Consider the following 27,500-nt stretch of genomic DNA (forward strand, 5'->3'; position numbering starts at 1 on the left):
CCGTAAATAAAAGAGAAAGAGAGAGAATGAGAGTGAGAAAGAAAGAAAGAGAGAGAGAGAGAGAGAGAGAGAGAGAGAGAGAGAGAGAGAGAGAGAGTGAGAAAGAGAACGGCAAAAATGGATAAAAAACGAGAGAGAGAGAGAGAGAGAGAGAGAGAAAGTAATAAATTGTGTGTGTATAGAGCGGACTGCTGTTTAAAATAGTTCAGGCTAGATGTCGATGTTTGTAGCGGATAAAGAACAAAAAAAAAAAAAAGAAAAAAAACACAACACAGCATATTGTAATTAAAATTAAAAGTCATTAATATCGCCCGTCTTTCATTTCTCTTCGCATTCTTGACACAAGTCATCCCTTATCGTATATATATTTATATATTATATTATATTTATATATATATATATATTTATATATATATATATATATATATATATAAATTAATATATATATATATATATATAAATTAATATATATATATATATATATATATATATATATTAATTTCTAATAAATAAAAATAAATATAATATCAATTAAGAATGATGGAATATATTAGATAAAAAATCTTTTTAACTGATAATAATAATCAATTTTATTATTTATTTTTAATTTAATTTTGCAATACTCATTAAAATTATATCATATTTAATTATATTATATCGATGATATTTTTTTTTAAATTTATTTTGTACTCTTAGATTTCATTTCTTTCGAAGGACTTTTCTTATCATTGATCGACGATAGAAAAACTATAGGAGTATCACAATCCCTATAAAGAAGATCACAATCTTCATCGCGTAATCCAGCTGATCCTGCGTCCTCGATCAATCGATCCCATCCCGATGATGATTTAATGGATTTCTCAACATTTCTTCTGTAATAAAAGAAAATTATCTGTACTATTGATAATGTCAAATGTGAATATGAAAAACAAAAAAAAAAAGAAAAAGAAACAAAACAAAAGAAAGAACAAAAAACAAAAACCTATTATTATCATCCTAATAGATATCGATTACATTCATACATCTTATATTTATCTACGTGATAGATAAAACAATAGTTATTGAACACGTACGTTAGATATTTCGCCAGTAATTTTCCTATTACACCAAAATCCTGAAATAATTTTTGATTTTCAAGACAAATTGTTTTTTGAATGCAACGTAAACGTGCATCGTCGTTCAATACGATTTCTTCCACATTTTTCTTCTCTTCTTCCGGAATCTATGAAATTTTCAAAGGAAAAACAATTATTGAATATCGATTAATAAGAGTTAATAAAAAATATCGTATAGATTAATTTAACATTGACGTGATAAAGTATAAAAAAAAGTGATACTAACGATAGAAGAATAATCATAAATAGCATGAACATCTCGTTTTCGTTTTGATGGAAGATCATCCAAAGAATTATATTTCTTCTTGACCGAAGTTAATGTATTTTGAATGATAGCAAGAAGTAAAAGTAATCCAATGAAACTGACTATAACAAGTTGCTTAGAAGTTGGTGCTATCGCTTGGTCAACGTTTTGCATTATTGGATAACCAACGTTTGGATATTCGAAATCGTAAGGTAAATTTTCACTTCGACGATTTACAATTGGTGGCTGAAAAGCTTGTTAATAATTAATATAAATTATAAAGAGGAATAATGAAACAAAAAGAACAAAAATTATATATATATCATTCTTAATATATCCATTAGCTCGATAATCATTGCCACTTAATTTAATATTAAAATGACAAAAGAATCCTACGTGTGATTAATTATACTTAAAATATTTATATCAACAATTTTGCGTAATTATTATCGTACGTATAATTAAATCAAGACCTTTATCCTATCATCTTTTTTTTTTAATATAATAAAAAACAAAAGAAATTGTCAATCTTTATAATAATAAAAATTAGCTCAATAATATTATATTGCCGATGAATTGTTTAATCTTAAAATGACAATCGATCGATGAATAATTTAATTCGATATGAAATATTTATCATATAGTTGATAATAATTATTAATTTTTTCGTCGCTCTGTGATATATTTTTTTTTTTTTTTTCTTAACTCATCGTCGTTACAATTTATCGTAATTTTACAAGAGAGATAGAGAGAAAGAGAGAAGAGGAAGAAATTTTTTTTTTTTTTTACCAGGAAGATAATAACTCGTCGGTAAGAGTTGCTGTGGTATTGGAATCGAAGGAGCCTGAGTTGCATCCGAATGAAACGACGTAGAATCGATTATCTTCGTAGCTAACTCAAAACTAGAATTATTTCCTCTTTTCGTTGGAAAGAAAGATGTGGTATTATCATTTTCTGCGACGATTAAAACGTCTAACGAGCCAAGTAAGAATAATATTTTTATTCTTATGAAAATACTAAACATTTCTTCTATTAGAAATTTCTAATTAAATTTTATGAAATCGTTTGACGATGCAATACCGAGTAATAAAAAGAGATTGGTTGAGACGACGACGACGACGACGACGACGACGACGACAACGATGACGATTCGAAACTGAAAGAATCTACGAAACTAGGATGATCACAAGAACTACTTCCTTCTCCTACGAGTACTCGTGAATTCGATTCAGTCGAGATAACAAAATAAGTGGAAAGTAATTTGAATAAAAAAAAAAAAATAAAGGAAACAACGTTCGGCTCGTTGACTCGTTTGACGAGATAAGAAAGAATCTCGTATGTTACTACTTAGATCATAGTAGATAGTAGTAGATAGTAATTTAGTGATATATATATTTTTATTAAACACAATAAGATTTCACGATAAAAGTGCAAACATGATCGGTATTAAATTTGTTATTTAACGAGTCGACAAGTAGGCTAACTTTTTATACATTTTATTCTTTAATTCTTCTTTCATTTCTTTAACTTCTTCTTTTTCAGGACAGAAATACTCGTAAAACTTCGAATCCGACATTCTGCGCTTCAATTATCAAATCTAATTCTATAAAATTATTATTAGAAAATGTAAATAATTTAATTTGATAGACAGGTGAAACGTACATTATGAAAATATTTTACTTTAATTTAGATTGAGGAAATTGATACTCTTTTTTTCCTATTTTCCCCTTCCTTTTTCGAATGGTTCGAACATCTTGAAAGATATCGAGTATCGATACACAAAAGGAGTTCATTTGAAAAATCGATTATTATTTTTACGAAAATTGTCCCTTTTAAGGATAATTTTCTTTTTTTATCTTTCATATAGAGAAACAAGAAGGTCGATATTAAATATTCCAAATAAAATACAATGAAAAATACAACGAAAATGATCAATTCGTTTTCATTCAATATCAATTAGAAGACTTTTCATGGATAACGACCACCTACAAATTTTTTTCTATCATTTTGTATACACTATATGAAAAGGTTGAGTAGACTTTGCAATCCAGAATTGCGAGAAAAATTTTCAGGCTTCAAGTAGTTTAAATTTTTTGAACAGGAAAATAAAACGAACCATGAGGTAACAAGGGTTTCAGCGTGCCACGACTTCGCAAATCATATGATCCTGTTACAAATCCAGCTGTATGGGAAAAATTTTTACGGTCTCCGTAATTTGGAATATTGAACAGGAGAATATAACTGACCAGGAAGTGGCACGTTCTCGCGTGCCACTTCTTCGCGTGTTATGTGATCCTGTTACAAATCCAGTTTTACGGGAAAAATTTTCGCGCTCCCTGTAATTTGGATTTTTGAACAGGAGAATATAACTTATCAGGAAGTGGCACGTTCTCGCGTGCCACCTCTTCGCGTATCATGTGATCCTGTTACAAATCCAGTTTTACGGGAAAAATTTTTGCGGTCCCTGTAAGTTGGAATTTTGAACAGGAGAATATAACTTACCAGGAGGTAGTACGCGAGAACGTGCTACCTCTTCGCGTGTTATGTGATCCTGTTACAAATCAAGTTTTGCGGGAAAAATTTTCGCCCTCCTATTTGAATTATAATTATAGTAGACTTTTTAATAGGTTAATATTACTTTCGAGAATATGGAAGATGATTTTTTGGATTATATAATATAGGACCAGTTTTATTTTTATTATTATTAAAAATTGTTTTTTTTACTTTTTTTTATTACGAATACAAGAGTAAATTAGATTGTTTTCAATCATTGTACAATAATTCCTTTTACAGATAGATTAATGTATAATGTCATACGATATATGTATAATCAATATTGTACAATTAATTTTAATGTCATATGAAATGATACAATGTTTGTCATTATATTTAATTATAATAAAATTTAATTGTCCTCTCTTTCTTTCGCTCTATCTTCCTTCTTCCCTTCCTCTCTCTCTTTCTCTCTCTCTTTCTATAATTATAATCAAAAGTTTTAAGCATTATCGAGACTCGTGAAACAGACTGATTTTTCTTGAATAGATATGAGAGAGAGAAAGAGAGAGAGAGCGAGAGAGAATGAGAAAGAGAAAAGAAAGAGAGAAAAAGAAAAAGTGAAGTGTTTCGGTGTAAATCTGTAGCCACAAGGTCCCAAAGCGATCAGAGGGATATAAAAGAGAAAGAAGTAAAAAAGGGAGGGGTTGGTACGGTTGCTTAGGATGCCTACTGAATCCAATGGGGTTGCTATGGCGATGGGACGGCCGACATTGAAGTGGGATGCGGGGGATGTTGGTAGGGTGTTGCCCGGAGGGTGTTCGTCTGTCTGGAGCCCCTTCTCTTTCTCTAAAGGGGATGATGTTCTTCGTGCTGTCTGTCTGAGCCACTCACTCGCATTACTACTCGTACACGTCAGCTGTTTTAAAGACGAGTATGCGATTTTTGTCATTCCCTCCTGAAGGATTCATTTTTAAATTATTCCACGTGTCCCTTTCTTTCTCCCTTTTCTTTCTTTCTTTCCTTATTTATTTATTTTCTATTTTTTTTTCTCTTTTCCTCTTCTTCTTTTTTTCTTTCTTTTTTTTTTTCTTTTTTTGATCATTGTTCTTATCGTCGTTTTATTCCCATTTATAGATCAAGAGGATATAAGGAGGAAAAAAAAATAAAGGAGAAAAAGAAAGGAAGGAAGAAATAAGATTTCAACATTTTTCACGTTGGATATATAATAAAGAGAGACGTTATATTCCGAGCCGACTTGTTAATTATGTCGCGTTCTATTATTTCGAGACTAAACATGATGATCTATTCTCGAGCAAGGCAAAGTTTCAGAGCGAGTATCGAATATAAAGTATTAACGCTCGAATTAAGTGCAGGGCTTTGCTCTATAATAAAACTCATCGGCTACGTGGAAGATGACGACGACGACGACAACGACAACGATGATGTTGGAGAGGACTCTACGGTTATGGAAATACTTTGACGTTATTAATTATTTTACAGTCTATTTAATTAGATTACTAGTCAGGAGTCTCGTCGTCCTGTATACGTGTCGATTAAATTCTTAAGACGAAATAAGATAATAAGATAATACATTATCAAGATAAATATTTAATCAATTATTAAATATCGTTTACGTTTAGTTTCTAACGTAATTTAAACTTTATCAAATTCACGTTAAATAAAAATTTATTTGAAAATGAACGTAACGTTATAAATCATATTTTTAAATATAATTTCTTTCCTGATATTCGATCTCGATATTTATCTCTCTCTCTCTCTCTCTCCCTCCCTTTCTCTCTATCTCTCGTTAGTTTATTGTCGACGATAAAAGATCGTATGTTTTTTTATAGAGTCGATGTACGTACATGGAAACTCTACGTATTGGGGTCACACCGATAGACATGCCGCGTGAACGAGCCGCGATTTTACGCCAACGCGACACCAGCGAACGAACGTATTTTTAGATCGCTTTTATGGAGCAGCCCCGACCTGACACCTGTGTGACTCCTTTCTTTCTTTTTTCCTTTTTTTTTTCCTTTTTTTCTTATTTTTCTTCTTTTTGTTTTTCTCTTTTTTTTTTCGTTTTCTTTTATTCTGCAACTACCTCCCCTTCGGCCCCTCTCCTCCTCCTCCTCCTCCTCCTCCTCCTCCTCCACTTTTTCAACCCTCTTAACTCGTACGCGTATCATCCCTTATTATCAAATCGAAGCCATTGCTCATAATTGCTTTTACTCTCAGAATTCGATAATAATTTCTTGTATCTTCTTTGTATATTTCTTTTATTTTCATTTCTTCCTCCCCCTCCCCCATCTGTTTTTCCTTCCTTCCTCCTTTCTTTCTTTCTTTCAATTGTTTTCATTAATTTAAAACGTCGTTATAATTTTATGATGAATTATTTGAAAGAGAAAAAGATATTTAAAAAAAAAAAAAGAGAAAGAAGAAAAAAGAAGGAGGAAAAAATGCGTCGTGAATGTACATCCGTGATATTTTACTTTGAAATAACTTGAATCTTCCTTTCGTTTCTTCTTTTCTTTCTTTTTTTATCTTCTTCTTCTTTTTCTTGTTTTGTCTTTTTATTTTGCTTTTTTCCTTTTTCCATTTTTCTTTTTCTTTCTTTTTTTTTCCTTCCTTCGTCGATCTGTTTCCTCTTCATCCCCCTTTTCTTCTATTCACGCGTGTAAAATATCGATCGACCGTTTCTAGTTTTACGCACGCAATGTTGAATCTTTTTCGAGTGTATAGTAGTCGAGTAATTAATTGCATGAGTTCCTCGTATTGCGTTCGACGAAACATACGGTTTACTACTTGTCGACATGCAACCACGTTCACAATGTGTCGTTGAGAAATCAATGAACTAAGTGTTTCGTTGTGTCTAGTCCATAACGTGAACGAAGTTTTTTTGATCCTTTTTAAAAAAAGAAAAAAGGAAAAAAAAATAGAGAAAAATAAAAAGAGAGTATAAATAAATTATTTAGAAATATATATATATATATATATATATTTATATATATATTATTTTTATGGTAATATATCGTCATACACGTACACGAGAGATGACAAAAATTTGTTATGTTTCGTTTTGAAAAATATTATATTCTAAGCATTTGCACCGTTCTCATTTGCATCCTACTTTCGAATTAATAACCCGATGCATAGAATTTTAAAATCGTCGTACCATGTGTGCGTTCATCTCAGGGTCGAATCAGCTTTTCGGAGAATTCCATTAGGGTCAAACGACTAGGGAAATCCCTTAAAGATGAGAGAGACCTAGACCGGAAAATCTTTCTTTGCCGGATTTTTCCGAAAGATTTTTTCGTTTCTTCCTTCTTCTTTTTTCCTTTTTTCTCCTTACTTTCTTTTTCTTTTTTTTTTTTTTTTTTTTTTTTTTTTTGGACCAAAATTGTTTTCATATCCTTTCTCATCTTCATTTAAATGTGCATTCCTTTCACCGAGCCAATTCGACAGATTTTCTTATAAAGTATTCGTCCTACTTTCTATTTAATAAATTATTTTATTAAGAGAGAAGGAGAGAGAAGGAGAGAGAAAGAAAGAAAGAAAGAAAGAAAGAAAGAGAGAGAGAGAGAGAAAGAGAGAGAGAGGTTAAAACTAATAGAAATAAAAAGGGATGATTAATTGTCGATGCAAATCTGCGTTTTGTAAATGGGATAATTAAATCCTTTTGATTCTACTTCTCGTTCTCTTTCTCCTTTATTTTTTCTCGCTTTAAATTACGCGAAAAAATCAATAAAAACCATCGACAAAATTAATCTCTCAATTCGCTTTTAATCGATCATTACGTACCTTGGAAATTAATAAACATTTATATGACTTTATTGTATAAAATTTCTCAAAAATAAATCATCCGAGATAAACGAATCTCTTCTATTTCTTTAATATAAAAAAAAAAGACAGAGAGAGAGAGAGAGAGAGAGAAGAAAAAAATAATACTAACGAATAATTTAACGAAACATATAAGGAACAATATCCTTGACCCTCCTCAATCATCTGAACTCGTCGTTTGAAGAAATCCTATGTATTTCTTTCAAACAATTTTGACAATTTTAATCTTTAATCTTTCCCTTTGTTTTCTCCTTCTTTTTTTTCTCTTTTTACTTTTTCTTTTTTTTTTTTTTTTTCTTACTTACGTTTTTCTCTCGGGCAAAGAAAATTTTCTCCCAATTGATTTTTTTTTTTTCCCCATCCAAACGTCGACGTGCTCTTTCCCTGGGAGAATTTCAAACAATCGACTACTTATTATACTTTGGTATTAATCGATCGATCGAGTGTAATTTATTAGATTATTCGCTAAATTCGTAGGAAGTTTTAATGGTTCGATGGAAAATTGATAAGGTCAAATTTTTTCGCGTCTTTGTTTTAAGTATATATATATATATATATATATATGTGTGTGTGTGTGTGTGTGTGTGTGTGTGTGTATTTGAATTTATTTATTTTATTTGTCTTAAAATAGAAATTCTTTTGCCAACAAATTTTTCTCAACAACGATCTAATTATTTATTATCAATATTCGTGTAGAATATAATCTATGTAGCTTTTAAATAGATCGATAAATTGATCAATGATTTTTCTTCTTCAGAATTAATAGAGAAGCGTGTACGATATTGGAAGTAGTTAGTTCTCTTCTTAATCAGACAGTTACACTTGGATGAAACAAATTTACACGAATACTTGATATCTTTGGTTCTAATATGATTTTATACTATTTCTAAGTGGGACAGTGATATCTATGTTCTAGAAACATATATACATACACACACACACACACAGAGAGAGAGAGAGAGAGAGACGTAAATAACGTCAGAAAACTTTTCACGTTGGAGTATACGAAAGTTAAAGAAAATGCAAAGTCGAAGTGACAATCGGGTTACATGCTTCTCCATATTTTCAAAAGAAATTATAAAAGTAAACAGAGTCATTGAAAATAATCAATCGATTTTATAATACCTGAAGGATGGAAAAATAATGGAAATAAAGAAAACGAAGGATCTCTAGTGGCTTGTCGTAGAAGGAGAAAAAAGAAAAAGAAAAAAAAAAAAAAAAACATTAATTACTTTTTTTTTCTCCCTCTTTTTTTTTTTTTCTTCTTGTTTTTCTTTTTCATCGTCTAAGAAAAGCATTTTTATTTAGAAGTCGATAAACGCGTAGGACGCCGTCGAGGGATCGAAGAGGGTACATACGACGTAGTATGAGAGCGAGGATGAAACCTTGCGGGCTAAAAAAGAAGAGCCTTCCTTCTTTATTTAATACCTGAAACGTAAAAGATTTATGTGGATCAAGCCTCGAGGTTGGAGCTGGAAATTAATAACGAAGTATATAGTCCATTCCAGGATCATAAAAAAGAAAAAGAAAAGAGAAAGGGGAAGGAGAAAGAAAGAGAGAGAAAGGGAGAGGGAGAGAAAGAGAGAGGGAGAGAAAGAGAGAATAAAAGATTTGAAGACTTCCGGTTAGTCTCTGTTTTCTGGGTCTCTCGACGCAAAAATCTCGACCTACCTTGAGTCAAGAGGATCTACGTAGAAAACCATTAAGAGACCAAAAAGATGAAGCATAAGAGGGAAATACTCTTAAGATATTTATATGAGAGAGAGAGAGGGGGGGGGGGAGAAAAAGAGAGAGAGAGAGAGAGAGAGAGAGAGATTGAATTTTAGAAGATTATCAAAAAAAAAAAAAAAATAATAATATCGCTAAACTTAAATAATTATCTCTCTATTTCTCTCTTTTTCTCGTGTGTGTCTTCTGACACATTACAGATCTACAAAAGAAAAAAAAACAACAAAACAAAAAAAAAAGAAAGAGAAAAAAGCAAAAGGAAACATTTGTTAATTTCAAATGAAAAATATCTTCCATTTATTATTACACATTAAAACTTAGAGAAACGTAAAATTGTTGTTGATTAATGTTGAAGAAAAATAAGAAGAAGAATAAGTATAAGAAGAAGAGGAAGAATCAGGATTGCTAAGGTTTCAAAGAGGAATCTCAGGGCGTATACACTTTATCATGGACTTCCGTACAACGTTCCTCCCTTCGTCTCTAACGCAGTAGTCTCTTCCTCAACAAGATCCATCCCTTTCTCTATCTCTCTCTCTCTCTCTCTCTCTCTCTCTCTCTCTCTTTCGTCTCTTTCCCACCCTCTTCTCGTCTCTCTTTTTATCACCCCCGACGATCGACATTCGCCTTTCACGTTTATCGAACCAATGCGCGCGCATTGCCAAAGAGGAATGGGGCGTGCTACGTCTTGGTTGGTCGTTGAATCGTCTACGAAGTCACGACGAACTGGACGAGGACGACGACGACAACAACGACAACTACGACAACAACGACAACGACAACGACGACGACGACGACGACGACGACGACGACCGACTGTGACGAACACGTCGACGAGGACGCCGACAATCGGCCGAGAACTTTGAAGAGCATCGTATCGTCTCGACGATTTTACTTCTCTCTCTCTCTCTCTCTATCTATCTATCATACTCTCTCTCTCTCTCTCTCCCTCTCTCTCTCTCTCTCTCTTTGGAAAACGCAAGCGCGCGAATACTCTATCTCTTTTTATCTTAACCACGCGCGTGCTCGTTGGAAGCAACCTCCCCCACCCTAACCCAAGTAAGCACCATCCCTTTCGCAAATTCTCTCTCTCTCTCTCTTTCTTTCTCTCTTTCTCTCTCTTTCTCTCTCACTATATATATATATACATATCTGTCTTTATCTTTCGCTCTTTCTTTCGATTTCTCTCTCTTTCTCTCTCTCCCACCCTTTATCTTTCTTTCTCCCTCTCTTTCTCTCTCACTCTCACTCCCTCCTTCTCTCATACACATACACTCTCTCTCTCTCTCTGTCTGTCTCTCTTTAGCAAGCCAGCAGCGCAACGTATCTCTCAATCCGCCCCCGTCTCGTTCATTTTCGTGCGCGCGTTGCCGAGCGCGACGAATCGCCGCGGCACGACGGAGCTCTCGCGACGTTCGCCGATAAACAAAACGTTCGTGCGACAGCGGCCAGGAAGTTGAAGATAGGCGGACGGGGAGTTCAGTTATAAGGAGTGAAAGAGAAAGAGAGAAACAGTCTCGTGTGATACGTCGAACATCGTGCCAAGTGGACAACCTAATAAGGGTCCGTACGTTTATCAAGAGTTATCAAATTCATTAAATTGTTTCGAGGATTCGTTAAGAAGAAGAAATTAAAAGAAGAGGAAGAAGAAGAAGAAGAAGAAGAAGAAAAAGAATAAATCCAAAGTTTGTAGGAAGTTTAGTTCGTTAAGTAAAAGAAGATCCATTTGGATTGAAGTCCGTAGACTAGTCTCGACGTCTTTGAAGTGACGGAGCATCGATCGTACTACGGCCATTTTGCACGGCACCCGACATCTTCGTCGCCGCCATCGACGTTCAGGAATACACCTGGACCCGAAGATCTTCAATTCTTGAAGAAATTTCGTTTTTATCACAATCAATAGATCCGTGTATCTATAAAGTGTTATCGAATATCCAGGTGATTCCTGAAAGCGTGTTGGGGAAAGAGAGTAAGCGTGATTTTTTTGGATCGTCGTTGAGACGACCAACTCTTCTTGTAGTTAGTTTTATCGATCGTTCGACTACGGCCATATTACTTTCTTTCTCTATCTCTCTCTCTTTCTCTCTCTCTCTCTTTTTATATATACATACATACATACATACATATATATATATATATATATATATATATATATATATACACAGAGAGAGAGAGAGAAAGAGAGAGAAAGAGAGAGGGTGCGTGAGCATCGTGGGTGAAATATCGTAGACGAATCCCAAAGTATATTCGTAGATAAATCGCGAGAGAAGAGATCGGTTAGAAGAGAAGGGTTAATTTGTGATATCTACGCGAAAGAATCGACGGGGAAAGGAAAAGGAGGAGAAGGAGGAAGAGGAGGAGGAGGAGGAGGAGGAGGAGGAAGGTGGGGGAGGAGGAAGTGGTGGTCGTGTCCTTCCGGTAGAAGGAAGAAGTCAGCAGGCTGGGAGGTCGGCTGAGCGAGGCGGTGGGTCCCGTCGTGGAGGAGGCCATCGAGCCAGGGGATGCGACCCCGCTGACGGGACCCTCGAGGGAGTCCTCGATTCCTCGAGCACCCCCGCCCCCACCGCCACGCGTTACGACACAGAGTCCACCGAGACCTCCGCCCACTACGTCCGACCAATCCCACGATTCCCAGGCCCAAAATCCAGATAATCAACGTAATACGAATCCTGCTGGACAACAGCAACAACAAAATATTCAAAGTAATCCACACAATCCGGGTAATCATAACTCCGGCAATTCAAACGATTCCAACGAGGAAACGAGCAATCCCGGAACCACCACTCATCAAATTACTCAGACCACTCAAACTCAGCCTCAGCAGGCTCAAACCCAACCACAACAACAACAACAACAACAACAACAACAACAACAACAACAACAGCAACAACAACAACAGCAAGAACAACAACGAGCAGCCATGGGTACTGTTTTGTCATTCAGTCCAAGGGATCGACGTGGCTCCGTCTATCCCCCAACCACCCATCAACATCCAACCGATTTCACTTTGAACAACTTCAATTACGAGCAATTGAACAATGCGAAAAATCGAGAGAATAAGAGTGCCGTGGCTACGGTGGCGCCGGCGCCTCCAACGAGTCATCCACCGTCGAACAATAATTCATTGCAAAACAATAATATTAATCTGAACAATAACGACAATGCGAGAATTATCTCGGAGAAGAATGCACTCGAGAAGAATCTAAAGAAACACTCGCTATTCATCAATGCTCTATCGTGGAAACGATTCAGTACGGCGAACAATAATAAGAAGAAGCTCGATAATAAGAATAAAAATATCGCTTTTAGACAACCACTCGATAACATTCCCATCGTCGATAAGAATAAGAATATACAAACACCCCAGGTAAGCACGATTATATTGCACGATTGCACGATATCTTGCGATTAAGATTGTCCTTTGTAAGGGATATTTTCGACGTATAAATATATCTACTTTGTTTTTTCTGTTTATCTTTTCTTTTTGTTTTTCCTATTTTTTTTTCTTTCTTTTTTTTTTTTTTTGTCCTTTTTCTTCTCTTTTTCCAATTGCGCAGAACTTTCACAACTTTCAATTCACTTAATGCTCGTTTATGTCTTATTCATAAAAACGTTCGTGCTCTTTAACATTTTCTCATTAATACGTTATAAGTATCGCCGTGGGAATACGCTCGATAACACGTGGATTTCTACGTATTATCCAAGCACCTACTCTCATTGACGTCGTACGTACATATATACATGTATTCATATATATATATATATATGTGTGTGTATATATAAAATCGTAGTTGGAAGATGCACCCATCTTTAACAAAAATAACGTTTATACCAATATTACAATTAATTATGCTTACGTTATATCGTTTATAAATTGACAACATTTCAATCGTTCCAATATTTAATGGATCTTTCCTATGATACATCATATTTTTATTAATTATCATTGAATAATCGAATAATCGTAATGATTAATAAAACGTTATTATTGATAAATCTAATAATCGTAACGATTAATAAAAATTATTCAAAGACATTATAATATCTTCAATGATTTACATTTTTTGAATAATATGATTGAGAAAAAAAAGAGTCGAGCGAGTCTACGAAGTAAGTTCGTCTATGGACGAGTCTATGATTATTAAGACGATATAAAACCGTATCTAACGATCGTCGCTTGAATCTCGACGGATATATTTTATTTATATTTTATATCAAAATAATATAATATTTATAATAATTATATATATATATATATCGGACATTATTTTTTTATTATGTCATAATCAATAGGCAAAATTCGTCGATTGATAAGACAACGTTCTCGTTCATCCATATGGACGAATTTCTTCGTAGAATAATATCTATATCAATTTGATTTATTAATTAATCGAACGATAAATAAATAAATAAATAAATAAATAAATAAATAAATAATACCTGATTGATCCTTCCCAATTAATCCTTTATCACATCTCTTTATCACCATCACCACTTCTCCTCCACATCCTCGCTCTCGCCCATCTTATTAAATTTTTCTCAAATCAAATAAATTATTCGACAGACGAAAGCCCCGGCGTCTAACAACAATCATACTACGCACAATCCTACGTGCGAGAAATTGGTCCAGAAACCATTGCCACCTGGACCAAGGAAAACCGTCATCCAAGCATCTACGTCGGAACTTTTAAAATGTCTCGGCGTCTTCCTACACAGGAAATGCACGCGATTAAGGGACTTCCAAGCTGGTGACGCAGTAATGTGGCTTAGAACAGTCGATAGGAGTCTCCTGCTTCAGGGTTGGCAGGTGAGTCCTATTTTGGAATATGTATATATATATATATATATATATATATATATATATATATATATATATATACAATATATACACACATATACATACCATACATATATATCATATATACCTTATATATTATAATATATATATTTGTGTGTATACGTGATTGAAATATTTCATCATAAAATATATATTAGATTAGAACGAAAATGTCATTTCTACTTGTCGACGCATCATTAAACATTCAACTGGGCAACATCTCTTCAGGGAAAAGAGAGAAATCGGTCAAATGCATCAAAGACCCTCGCGATTTCTGTCGATTTCCATGGGGGAATAAAAGCGTATAAAAGTCGCCAAGGACTCGTCAATCCTAATGTTCACGAGATTAGGGCAAAGAGGCGGTGAGGGGTGCTGGGGGGGATGGGAGAAGGAAGGGGTGGAAGGTGGATCGACGAATGGACGAGTTTTCTATAACCGATATTATTCTTTTTCTTCTTTCGAAATATTTAAAGGGAACATAGCACCTACGTTCTTTTTTCCTTTGCTTTGTTTTATTTTGCATTTTCTAATTTTTTTTTTTTTTTTTTTAATGACGTCATTATTATTATTATTATTTATTTATTTATTTATTTATTTATTTATTTCGATTTGGATACAAGATATCAATGACAAAATTCTAATCACATTAGGAACTCTTTAGAGAGTTATAAAATTTTAACGATAGGTCATGTATATGTGTGTGAACTCGATTATGCCATTTGCAAAGATATTATTTCGTAGGAATCGTAAAAAGATGTCCGACGTTTATGCTAATATCCTTTTGCGGTTTATGCAAATTTTGGACTATTCCCACCTCCTCTCATTCTCCCATCCCATCGTTCTTACCGCCCGGCATCCCATTTCATGGATATCGTTGATCGAAATGGTCCTCCGTGTTAGTTATTTTTTTTTTATAATCGATCATCGAACGTCAATTACGATATCTAACGTTAGTTGGAAGGCTCGAATGTTTTACGTGCACAATATCATTTTTCGTTGTCTATAATCAACTCCTCAAAGTTTACATTTCCAAGAAAGTTCCTTCCGTCACGTGAAAAGATCACAGCATTTTCACGACGATCACGATAAAACGTGTATCGATCGACCCACCTACTACTACTACTACTATTACACACACACACGCACACATAAACACATACACACTCTCAGGCTTCAGTATATACCTACGTCATCGTTTACTTTCATCGATCTTTTTCTTTTTCTTTATCTTTCTTTTTTCTTCTTTTATATATATATATATATTTTTTTTTTTTATTTTCTATACATATATATATATATATATATATAAAATAATTTTAATAATATAATATACATATATAAATATTTTAATAATATAAATATTAATATATGAAATAAATGTATATTTATATAACAAATATATATATATATATATATATATATATATATATATATATATATATATATATAATAAAACACGAGTCACGAGAAAAAATTTATACGTAGAATTTCTTCGTAGAATTCATTGGCGAGCTTTCGTGACTGATAATTTTCATGATAGATAATCGAGATATGGTCTAGGTCACCCTTTTTCGTTAAGGGCGTTGGCCCTAAAACCACGACTCTAACACGTACACGGCTTACCTCAGATAACGCTGTTAAAATTCTGGATGCGTTCGTGCCGCGTTTCGTAATATATTAACGTTCTATCGTGCTTGGACACAGTATTTGATAATTTAAGATAATTATTTTCGAGTCGTTCCAAATGCCTAATCATAAAGCAAAGAATCATTTCTCTCTCTTCTCTCTTTTTTTTTTTTTTTTTTTTATTCATTTATTTCATAAATGATAATCAACTTCGAATTGAATTAATTTTTTAATTAATACGATTATGTACAAAGAAATGATTAATATTTATTCTTTATAATTTCAAAATTTCTTTTCATTTATTTTAACATAAGAAACTCGTATTGAGAAACACTGTTATAAGAAATGTGCAGAACTATGTGTGGTTGTGAGACTGAAACAGAGAGAAAGAAGAAAAAGAAAGAAAGAAAGATAGAGAGAGAGAGAGAGAGAGAGAGAGAGAGAGAGAGAGAGAGAGAGAAACCACAGAGATGAAGGGGTGGTCACGTGCAGCAAGAGGGTTGCGCACAGCAACGTTGCAAAGCCACCCTTGGATGTGGAAAAATGCGGCAGGGTTCTTTAACAGGGACATTCACCCCTCTATTGCCGAATGCGGAGGGTTTAGATCTCCTTTCGTGCATTGGCCTCTCTACCCTTAACTTTATGGGTTGTCCCAGGGGATAAAAAAATGAGAGAGAAAGAGAAAGAGAGAGAAAGAGAGAGAGAGAGAGAGAAAGAGAGAAGGCAAATGCATTAATGCGGTATACATGTTACCAAAGATACCTACTTTCAAGGATCGATTTTGATTTTATTATATAAATTAGTACATATGATTTTTTTTCCTTGATAAAAATTATAAAGATATAAATTTTTAATATATTTCTATTGATAAACGATATTTCATATTATAATATAATTTTTAAACTTACACTTGTTATCATATAACATTATTCATGTATCTATTATTTATTTCATTTGGACAAACTATCGATTCTTTGTTATGAATATTGTTTAACAATAAAATAGTTGTCAATTTGAATGTTCAAGGTGACTAGTAATAAAAAAAAAAAAAAGAAAAAAAAATCAAGGTAGACTAACCACGCAAAACCACTTGCGGTTTATACAATTATGAGGTTTCCTCGTGACATCAACAAGCATTGATGTTGTAGCTGCACGTGTCAAATCTAATCAGTCCCATATATTCTTATGACGTATTTTGCTTGTTCTAGAATGTCGATATACAAGGTTGGCCTATAATCTTGATCATTTTTTAATATTTCCATATTTTTTTTTTTTTTTTTTTAATATGGATAAACTTTGTTTACAAAAGTCGATCACGATATGGATGAGACCATAATATGGTAGTAATCATTTTTTTCTTTTATAGGTGAACTTGAAGGATAAATATATCTTTTTCTCTTTTTTTTTTTTACATAGGATCATATGTCTTTCATTAAATTAGTCGATGCATCTCGATGTTCACTATAAAAAAGAAAATTATTAAACCATTAAATAAACATTAAATCGTGAAAAATTATTAATTTAGGAGATATTTTGATTTATATATTTAGTTTAGAAACCATATTAGAAATATTAAATATTAGGAATAATAATAAATATATTAGACAGCAGTAATAAATTAATAGCAATAATAATAAAGTTATGATTTTTTATATTAGATCACTTTACATATAATAATTGTTTAAGATAACCTTAGGATAAATGCAGACCAAGCGTAGAACCTTTATTAAGAAAGGAAAATTTTTATAGTTTTCAATTATTCAATTTCATAGATTATCGATTATCAATAAGTCTTTTATCCCTTATTTTTAATAAACAAAATAAAATTTATGTCATTGCAATAAAAATTTTAACTATTTCCATCACAATTATGTCCTTATTACAAAAGAAGTCTTTCGAGTTTTTGATCTTTCAATTTTCTATATTTATTTATTTATATATATATATAGACTATTAATAAATCTTCTTTTCCTTTTTTTTTGTTTAAATAAACAAAATAAAATTTATATAATTATAATAAGAATTTGAATGATTTCATCATGGTTTTGTTTTTATTACGAAAAAAAAGAAAAAAGTTAATTTTAAAAATTATTTACAAAATCGATTTTATTATATCGATATTGTTGCAATATTTCAATAAATAAAGAATAAATTATACTTTAAAACGGTGGTTGAATCAAGTCTCTACGACTTTTCGTTCCGGAGATATCGCCTTCGAAAGATTTTCATTCATCATTCGTATAGATCATCTGTTCGTAGTAATAGTAGTAGTAGTAGTAATTCGGTCAGCTGAGATGCGTAAATTCTCGGAATTTATGTAGGTCAGTGTGTCACGAGCTAATTTGAATGAAATTATGTAGGTCAGTGGGTCAGTGTAAACGTTTCTATTTATATAGGAATATCTTTAGAACTAAAAATCCTAGAAACATGATTCAAACATCATTTTAAAGGGCAGAATATACCCTATTTTTCTAGCATATTGTTAATAATTAATTAACAATTTGTTATAAACAATTTGTTATAAAAAAATTCTTACGAACTAAATTCATCTTATTTTATCAAAAAAAAAAATGTAGGTTGAAATTGATTTAAAAAATTGATAAGAAATTTATAAACAAATTATTTTGTTTATCGAAATAAACAATTTTTTGTTTATATTGTTAATAGCCAAGTTTTTCATTTACATGAGAATATCTTCGGATCTAAAAATCGTAGAAACATGATTCAAACATCATTTTAAAGGGCAGAATATACCCTATTTTTCTAGCATATTGTTAATAATTAATTAACAATTTGTTATAAACAATTTGTTATAAAAAAATTCTTACGAACTAAATTCATCTTATTTTATCAAAAAAAAAAATGTAGGTTGAAATTGATTTAAAAAATTGATAAGAAATTTATAAACAAATTATTTTGTTTATCGAAATAAACAATTTTTTGTTTATATTGTTAATAGCCAAGTTTTTCATTTACATGAGAATATCTTCGGATCTAAAAATCGTAGAAACTTGAAACGAATATCATTTTAAAGGGTAGAATACACCCTATTTTTCTAGCATATTGTTAATAATTAATTAACAATTTGTTATAAACAATTTGTTATAAAAAAATTCTTACGAACTAAATTCATCTTATTTTATCAAAGAAAAAAATTTAGGTTGAAATTGATTTATAAAATTGATAAGAAATTTATGAACAAATTATTTTGTTTATCGAAATAAACAATTTTTTGTTTATATTGTTAATAGCCACGTTTTTCATTTACATGAGAATATCTTCGGATCTAAAAATCGTAGAAACTTGAAACGAATATCATTTTAAAGGGTAGAATATACCCTATTTTTCTAGCATATTGTTAATAATTAATTAACAATTTGTTATAAACAATTTGTTATAAAAAAATTCTTACGAACTAAATTCATCTTATTTTATCAAAGAAATAATTTTAGATTTAGATTGATTTATAAAATTGATAAATAATTTATAAACAAATTATAAACAAATCTTCTTTTTTTTTTATCGAAGAAACCATTTTTTTGTTGTTTTTACTTTGCCACATCTTTCATTTACATAGAAATATTTCCGGAACTAAAATTCATAGAGACTTGATTCAAATACGCAAAACAAGTGTTAGATAAGAGTAAAATAATGCTTTCTCTTCTTATCTCTAAACGGAACAGGAGATATACAAAAATGATCAAAGTTATTGCATCATCCAGAATCTTCTCAGATTCCTACGTTTTCCATTAGAGTGGTTTTCCTGTGTAAACGGATATCGAAGTCAATGTATTTCGAAGATAGAGATTCCAGATCTTCTATTATCTTTGAAGGCTATGTCTTCTATATATTTTTTTTTTCAGCAGGCATTCCAGTTTTGGTAGAATTCCATTTAACAATAGGAACCAATATTATTTCGAATCATATTTGTTCAACTATTATTACAGAGACTACTATCGCCAAGAAAATATATCTTACCTTAAAATAGATCAATCGACAATTTCATCGTTCAAAATTTTACCTCAAAGTAAAACTTCTTTTATCTCGAATCAATCTTCTTCAAATATTATTACAAAGTTCTCACGTCAAAATTCAATATAGATTCAATCGACAATTTAATGTTACTGAAATTATATCTGAAAAGGTTCAATAATTTATTTAATAAAATAAAGAAAATAAATTAATTATTCATTTATTTCCTTTATAAATTATTCAATAAGCCTATGTTTTAGGCTTATATGCATATATATATATATATATAGATATATATATATATGCATATAAGCAACACGTTGTCGTTTAACTCGAAAAAAAACTAATCCATTCAGTCTAGACGACGTACTTGAAGTCGTTCAAAAGATATGTTATGATATAGTACGTCATTGGTAAAGAAGAAGAAGAAGAAGAAGAAGAAGAAAAGAAAAGAAAAGAAAAGAAAAAAAGATCTGGTTAAGAAGAAGCCCCATGTGTGTAGATAAAAGGAAGATACTCTTTTCTTTCTTTTTCTTTTCTCTTCTTTTTTTTTTCTTTTTTCTTTCTTTTATTCACAAACACGTGCAAGGGATAGGAAATAAGAAAAATATAGGATGAATAGATAGATATGCATTTCTGATCACGTGGAAGCCAAAGAAACATTATCTCTTTCGTCCCTTTAGTTCGATTAATCGTATCATAGAGGGGAAGTTTCGAAAAGAATAAACTTCTTGTTCACGTTTCTCAAGCATAAGATATATACATACATACATATATACATACATACATACATACGTAATGCCTAAGTTCGACTAGGAAGAGGCAGATACGGTGTAACGACAGGCCGCTCACCCCTAGCCAATATCGACCGAACATGAGGGTACCTAGGTATAATACTAGTCTTACCATTATATCTCTCCCTCGTTTCTTTACCCTCGAATGGATCAAGTTACGATATTTATATGTAAGTGTACATACATACATATATACATCTTACCAAGTTGATAAGAAAAATTTTATTTAACATTATTAACATTAATAAATCGTTCGATATAATTACATTTATATTTAATATTAATTATTTGAAATCTAACAAATTTTATTTATCTTGATCCTTTATAATCCATAAACTATATTTAATCTGGAGCGAACTTATATATACATACATTTAAATATACATTGAGTATATTATCGTGCTAACGATTATAAGTATAAACCTATCAATAAAGACAAAGAAAGAGAGAGAGAGAGAGAGAGAGAGAGAGAGAGAGAGAATGGGAGTGGTTGGTTTGGTATCGTTAACAGAAGGAAAATGACGATGATGACGACAATGGAGAATGACACTAATAGCGATATAAGCTTTTATGAATATATACATACATGTAGGTGTAAGTAACTAAGGTGTAAGAAGTATAATAGTAACCGAGAACGACAATAGCTACTAGCGGCAGCAAACCAGCCAGTCAGCCAGCAGCAGGTTGCTGGTTGGCGGGAAAACGTATTGGGGGCATCGATCCTGTCGGGTCATCGCGGGGTCTCACCGTTATAATGCACCTACATGTGCAATACTCGAACCATTGCACCTACATGTATGTGCACCCACACGACTCGATACGCTCACCTGCGCACGCGAATCTCCAGCCATATTGCCGTTTCTATGCGTGCACACGATCACACGGCTCATAAGATATTTCATGCGATCGCGCTCTTACACACACTTATCTTATATTATTCTCGTATAAATATCGTTCCTATTAGGAGAGAGAGAAAGAGGAAGAGAGAGAGGGAGTGAGGTCCAGGCCATATTGTGGTTATATGATCATGGATCGTAGGCTACGTGTACATTAAACCAACACTATCAAACGATTACAACCCTCTCTATAACTATCCTCCCCCTTATATTCTTCCACATCTACACGAACTATCACGATAGGCACTCACGCCTTAGATATCGGCCTACCTATCGTGGCCTAATTTCTTAATGAACATTTCTTCTACCTTATTGGAACAAGAGGGTGTGAACTTTTATGTTTTGATCATGTCGAATGATTATCGAATTAATGGTAACAAAGGTACGATTAATTGGTATTCATATAGGGCTTGATTTTTCTTCTTTCTGTTGGTTTTTTTTTTTTTTTTGTTTTATTGTTCTTGTTTTTCTTTTTAATAAAAGTAGAAACGAAAGGATTTAATTGAATTCATTGTTTCAATGAGTATAATGTTTATCGTTGAGCATGATGTTTATTAATTTATTCCTTTGATTAAAATTTTTTCTTTCATACTTCTAAGAAGTACTTTCAATTATCGAATCATCGATTTGCTTATCGTTTTGCATTGTAAGTAACGTGACACACTGTACATGAATCATCCTTTTCTCCCTTTTAGAAAATGTATCCTATTAAATTACAAATGATAGGACATATAGAAAATGTACGTTTCTTATTACCGAGTTCATTTATTTTGACACTGACATATCTCATTTTCTTTTCTTTCTTTTTTTTTTTTTCTTTTTTTTTTCCTTTTTTCTTTTTGCAGGACGTAGCATTTATCAACCCAGCCAACGTAGTGTTCGTCTATATGCTTGTAAGAGAACTAGTCGATGGAGACGAAGCTTCCGAGAGGGAACTTCGTGCAACCGTGTTAACGTGCCTCTATTTGAGCTACAGTTACATGGGCAATGAGATTAGTTATCCTTTGAAGCCGTTCCTCGTCGAGGATAGCAAGGATAAGTTTTGGGATAGGTGTCTGTTGATCGTCAATCGATTGAGCTCCGAAATGTTACGAATCAACAGCGAGCCTGGCTTCTTCACCGAAATATTCGCCGAACTGAAGGTAGTGAAGAAAAGATTATATAAAAATTTTTCATTTAATAAATTTGATTAAATTCTAATAATTTTTATCGAAATTGTATTACCTTTACGTATTGTCAAATAATATGATGGAAGAATTAAAAAAAAAAAAAAAGAAAAAAAAATTAAACAAAAAATAAAAAAAAAGATATACGTGTAAGGATTCAATAAAAATTCAAAATATTTAATTAGGCTTGCGGAGCCGACGAGCGTGGCAGCCTATCTGGAAGTGGCCTCGAACGGAGTCTCGTCGTCTCCGGAGTCGCGGTACCCACCAAGGCGGCTTGACGGAGCTATACACACTTGTGGGTGCGCATCTACCCGCACGGCTGCGACGTTACGACGCTCTGACGACGGTCGGCACGACGACGAGGAGCTGCGATCGCAGCTTGACCCCTCCGCATCGACCTCGGCCTCAGCCTCGACGTCGACGTTGCAACGCCAGCAAGAAATTCAGCAACACCAACAGCAACAGCAGCAGCACCAACAACAACAACAACAACAACAACAACAGCAGCAGCAGCAGCAGCAGCCGCAAAAACAACATCCGATTCATCAGGACATTATAATCCAAGGTGGTCGTTGTCCATCGTGCGGTCAACGACGAAAAGAGGAGATTGTTTATACGATCGAAGATTTAGATGCGATCGAAGCACCGCCATTGGAGTCAACGAGAACACCGCCGCCATCGGCAAGTCGAACCTGCAGCTGCGAAGTCTCCTCGTCGGTTGTCGATGTATCCATTGACGATGGGGATCGAGTCGAACTTCGTAAATATCGTAGCGTCGAGGCAAGATGGGCCAACACAAGTTTCCTCTCACCGGACGACGCGATCTGGGACTTAAAGAAACATGCGAGTGAGGGTACTGAGTTCCGTTGGGCTCTTCATACTTCTAGCACAGACGTTGACTTGGCTAGAAAGACCAAGTGCAGTTGTCACAATTTAACGCCCGAAGAGAAGAAACCACACGATGGGGTACAACGAGGTGATCTTCGAAAGCATCACAGTGCTGAGACGGACAAGTGGTCGGTTAAGCCTGATTATTTGGCACCGCCGATGCACGATCTTAGAAAACACAGTAGCGACGATACGAGGATGGCACGTGAAGCCAGATGGACTCTTCAGATACCTGAGGTATTACCTAATCCAAAACCTAGATGTACATGTCCGAAGGCAAAGACGTTGCCACCTTCTCCGTCGCCCGTCGAGCCACCAAAGCTCGAGGAAGAAAAGTCGGAAGACAGGGTAGAAAAGGAAATACCAAAAGAAAAGGAACAACCTGAAAGAAGGATGGTTTATTCGAAATCCCTGACACCGGAAGAGGAACCAGTCGCGCCGTCACATGAGAGACCCGAACTGAAGAAACATGCCAGCGAAGGATCCAGATTAACTAAACAGGAGAAAGTAAAGGAACGGCCGAAGTTGGTACGTTCTGCCCATCAAACCAAAAGTATACTCAGTATAACTGGTATGTCGAAGAAATGGGAACAAAAGGAAACTGTTGCGAGCCCAACCGAGGATATTAGAAAGCCTCGTGCTAAGTGGGCAATGAAGACACATTTTTCGTTGCCAGCCGAAAAGAAAGAATCGAGATGGTCGAGAGGTGATTCAGCTGATTCAGGTAAAAGTAAGAGTTTAAGAGAAAGACCAAGGTATAGTATCCGTAGGAGTATGTCGCCTGATCCGGATCCAAGGCAAATGACAAGACTGGAGAATAGGATCGTACGACGTTTAATATCGCCAGAGATAACGGTGGCGAATGCCAAATGGGCACCGTACGAGGACGCTTCGCCATTGCCAAATGTTGGGGTTAAAAAGCGCGAGCAAAAGCACATCAGCGAGATCAAATGGACACCGTACGATGGTTCGCCTAGTGATGCCAGTGGTGGACCAATCCGAGGACCTACCATCGAGTCCGAGGAACCAAAAGATTGGTCTCCCTTTCACAACGTTACACCGACTCATTGTCCACCTATGGCAACTACGCAAACTCGTACAGAGGAAGAAGACTTTCGTTGGCGTTTTCTCAACCAGGTATCGCCCTTCCCAATTTATCAGGGTGCCTGGAAGGACGAATCACCTGAGAAAACACCGATTAAGAGAGCACCCAGTCCGATCGAGTCTTCGCCTGTTTGGTCACCCCAGGTACCAACCACACCGGTTAAAAGACAGAGATCGCAACAGCAACAATTGTCGGTACAAACATATTCCCCGGCTCAACAAAGGAAAAGCATCGTGAAGGAACGCCGTGGGGCATCCAAAAAGAAAGCCGCTCTTCGTGCCAGATCGGAAAGTGGTTATCAATTGGAAGAAAGATTAGCACTGCCGCAACACACGATAGTTCGTGCCTCGAGCGAAGAGCCAAAAGGTAGACAGAGACCACAGTTGCTAAGATCAAAAGCCCTTCTCGAAGTTCCAACTACGATGGACCCTAGCAAAAGGTCATTAAGCGAGGAGGTACCTCGTATGCGATCTCGTGAGTTAGCTCGTGGACCTTATAGAGCTCGAAGCGAAGAGGTGCCTAAGTACAAAGATCCTTGGTTCGCCAATGAGGACGGCGAGGCCACCGAACTTCGGCAATACGTCACGACGGTCTAACTCTCGATTCGTTATCGACGAGAAGCATTTCTTTCATTTATCTCATTACTCCCATATCTCAATTCCTCATCGTATTTTTTTTTTGTTTTTTTTTTTTTTTTTTTTTTTTTTTTTTAATCAAACAAATATTTCATTAATCTTAATTTATCATATCCTTATCGTATTAAACGCAATCCATTTCCATTCGCCTTTCTTCACCGATAAAGATTCTACGATGAGAATCCTGTGATATTTGGAGGATGGAAAAATATTCTCTCTTCTTTTTCCGATTTATTTCTTTATTTTTATTTTATTTTCTTCTTTTTATATATTATATATATATATATATATATTTTTTTTTTTTTTAACGCAACGTACAATACCGGCAAACGGACGGCAATGAAAAGAAACTTCAACAAAAGGGACCTTCGAAATAGGCATTTTAAACTTCGTTGGCCTACATGGAGAGGGATTACGATCGAGAAAAGAAATAAAAAAAAAAAAGATGAAGAAAAAAGAAAGAAAGAAAGAAAGAGAAGAAAGAAAAGAAGAAAAACCCAATAGGAAAATCAGGAAGAGATATTTAAAAAAAGAAAAAAAAAAAAGACAAAAAAAAAAGAAATTTACGATTCTTTCGATAAAAAGCTGCGTACGTCACGTTAAAATGAGGAGAGAGGGTCAAGTATCGACGATACTATCGTCTATTATTATTATATTTTAGTCTAATAAAAAGTGCGACACGTTTACGAATTGATCGGACGACGATCGTAACGTGTATTTCTTAAGAAATAAGAACATTGTCGAAATTTTACGATGAAATAAAAGAAGAGAAATATATTCTTTTCCGTTTCACGTTTGATCGAGCGCGCATCATCATCGATAAATGATGTCAAACGACGTCGTCGTCGTCGAATTTAGAAACCAATATCGCACTATTATTTCTACGAGGAACGATATTAGAATCGTGTTAGAAGTGATATTAGATAATGACACAACAACAACTAAAAAAAGAAAACAAAAAAAAACAAAGAAATGAAAAGAAGAAAAGAAAAGATAAGAAAAGATTAAGAAAAAGAAAATGAAAATGAAAAAGGATGGAAAAGGAAAGAAGAGGAAAAAAAAAACAACAAAAACAAATAACAAGAAAAAAGATGCGATAGTTATTTGAACGTTTCAAGTATAACGCTGTGAACGCGATTAAAAAAAAAAAAAAAAAAAAAAAAAAAAAAAGAAAAGAAATAGAAAATCTAATACAAATAATAATAATAATAATAATTATAATTATAATTATAATAATAATAATAATAATAATAATAATAATAATAATAATAACAACAACAAAAAATAATAATGACGACAAGAACGAGAGCGAAAATGAATAAATAAATAAATAAATAAAACTAAAAAGAATAAAAAAAATTAATAAAAAAAAAAGAGAATGAGAATGAAAAGGAGAGAGAGAGAGAGAGAGAGAGAAAGAAAGCAAGCGTGAATTCACGATAAAAAAAAAATTCAAATACGGGAATAGTATCGTAAGCGTAGTTGTAAAACATTTTGCGTACGAAGAGAATGTGATAAAGGGACAAGAGAGAAAGAGAGAGAGAGAGAGAGAGAGAGAGAGAGAGAGAGAGAGAAAGAGCGAGAGAGAGACTGAAAGATAAAAAATAAATGACGAAAGTGAACAAAGGAAAAAAAGGAAAAAGGGAAAAGGTATAGGGATAGGGATAGGGACATAGAGGTAGAATACCTTGGCGATCGAGTGCACACAAGATATACAATTATATACGCGCGAAAGAGAGTTTAGATATAATTATATCGATAACGCTCGAATGCGAAGGGAATGGGATGAAAGAGAAGACATGTACGGGCGAGAGAGAAGAGAGAAAATAAAAAAAAAAAAAAAGAAGAAAAAAAGAAGGTTCGAAGGAAAAAGGGAGCGAGAATATAACGGGTTGCCCTAGTCGACCCGACCGCTCGATGTTCGACGAGGGTCAACCTGCTTGTTTCTTTTATTCGCGAAAAAGAAGCCGTCAATACGACGAAATGATAAATGATAAGAGAGAATGAGGAAAAAAGGAAAAAGAGAGAGAATGAGAGAGAAATATATATATATATATATTATATATATATATTATATATAATAATTTCCGTATTATGCGAAGGGATCTAAAATCCCTTTTCTCGATCGATCAAGATAAAAATTCAAGAAAAAAAATAA

The 27,500-nt window shown here is 33.5% G+C and overlaps 2 protein-coding genes across 2 annotated transcripts; one reads left to right on the top strand and one right to left on the bottom strand.

Moving 5' to 3' along the window:
• Positions 1-633: 633 nt before the first annotated feature.
• LOC124428566 lies at positions 634-11,568 on the bottom strand. The gene is made up of 7 exons (XM_046972787.1): positions 9,885-11,568; positions 8,001-8,079; positions 7,031-7,349; positions 2,149-6,760; positions 1,342-1,613; positions 1,074-1,222; positions 634-872 (listed from the first exon to the last, which is right to left on the bottom strand). Exons 4-7 carry the CDS (start codon positions 2,381-2,383, stop codon positions 680-682), a joined length of 849 nt encoding a protein of 282 aa, XP_046828743.1. The 5' UTR covers positions 2,384-6,760; positions 7,031-7,349; positions 8,001-8,079; positions 9,885-11,568; the 3' UTR covers positions 634-679.
• On the top strand, positions 5,150-26,512 carry LOC124428790. Its single transcript, XM_046973286.1, has 6 exons — positions 5,150-5,317; positions 11,843-12,244; positions 12,305-12,787; positions 13,985-14,227; positions 22,391-22,632; positions 22,897-26,512. The coding sequence occupies exons 1-6, from the start codon at positions 5,150-5,152 to the stop codon at positions 25,301-25,303; spliced, it is 3,945 nt and encodes a 1,314-aa protein (XP_046829242.1). The 3' UTR covers positions 25,304-26,512.
• Positions 26,513-27,500: the final 988 nt, after the last annotated feature.

The sequence above is a fragment of the Vespa crabro genome, chromosome 13, assembly GCF_910589235.1.
Source record: "Vespa crabro chromosome 13, iyVesCrab1.2, whole genome shotgun sequence".
NCBI classification, from domain to species: domain Eukaryota; kingdom Metazoa; phylum Arthropoda; class Insecta; order Hymenoptera; family Vespidae; genus Vespa; species Vespa crabro.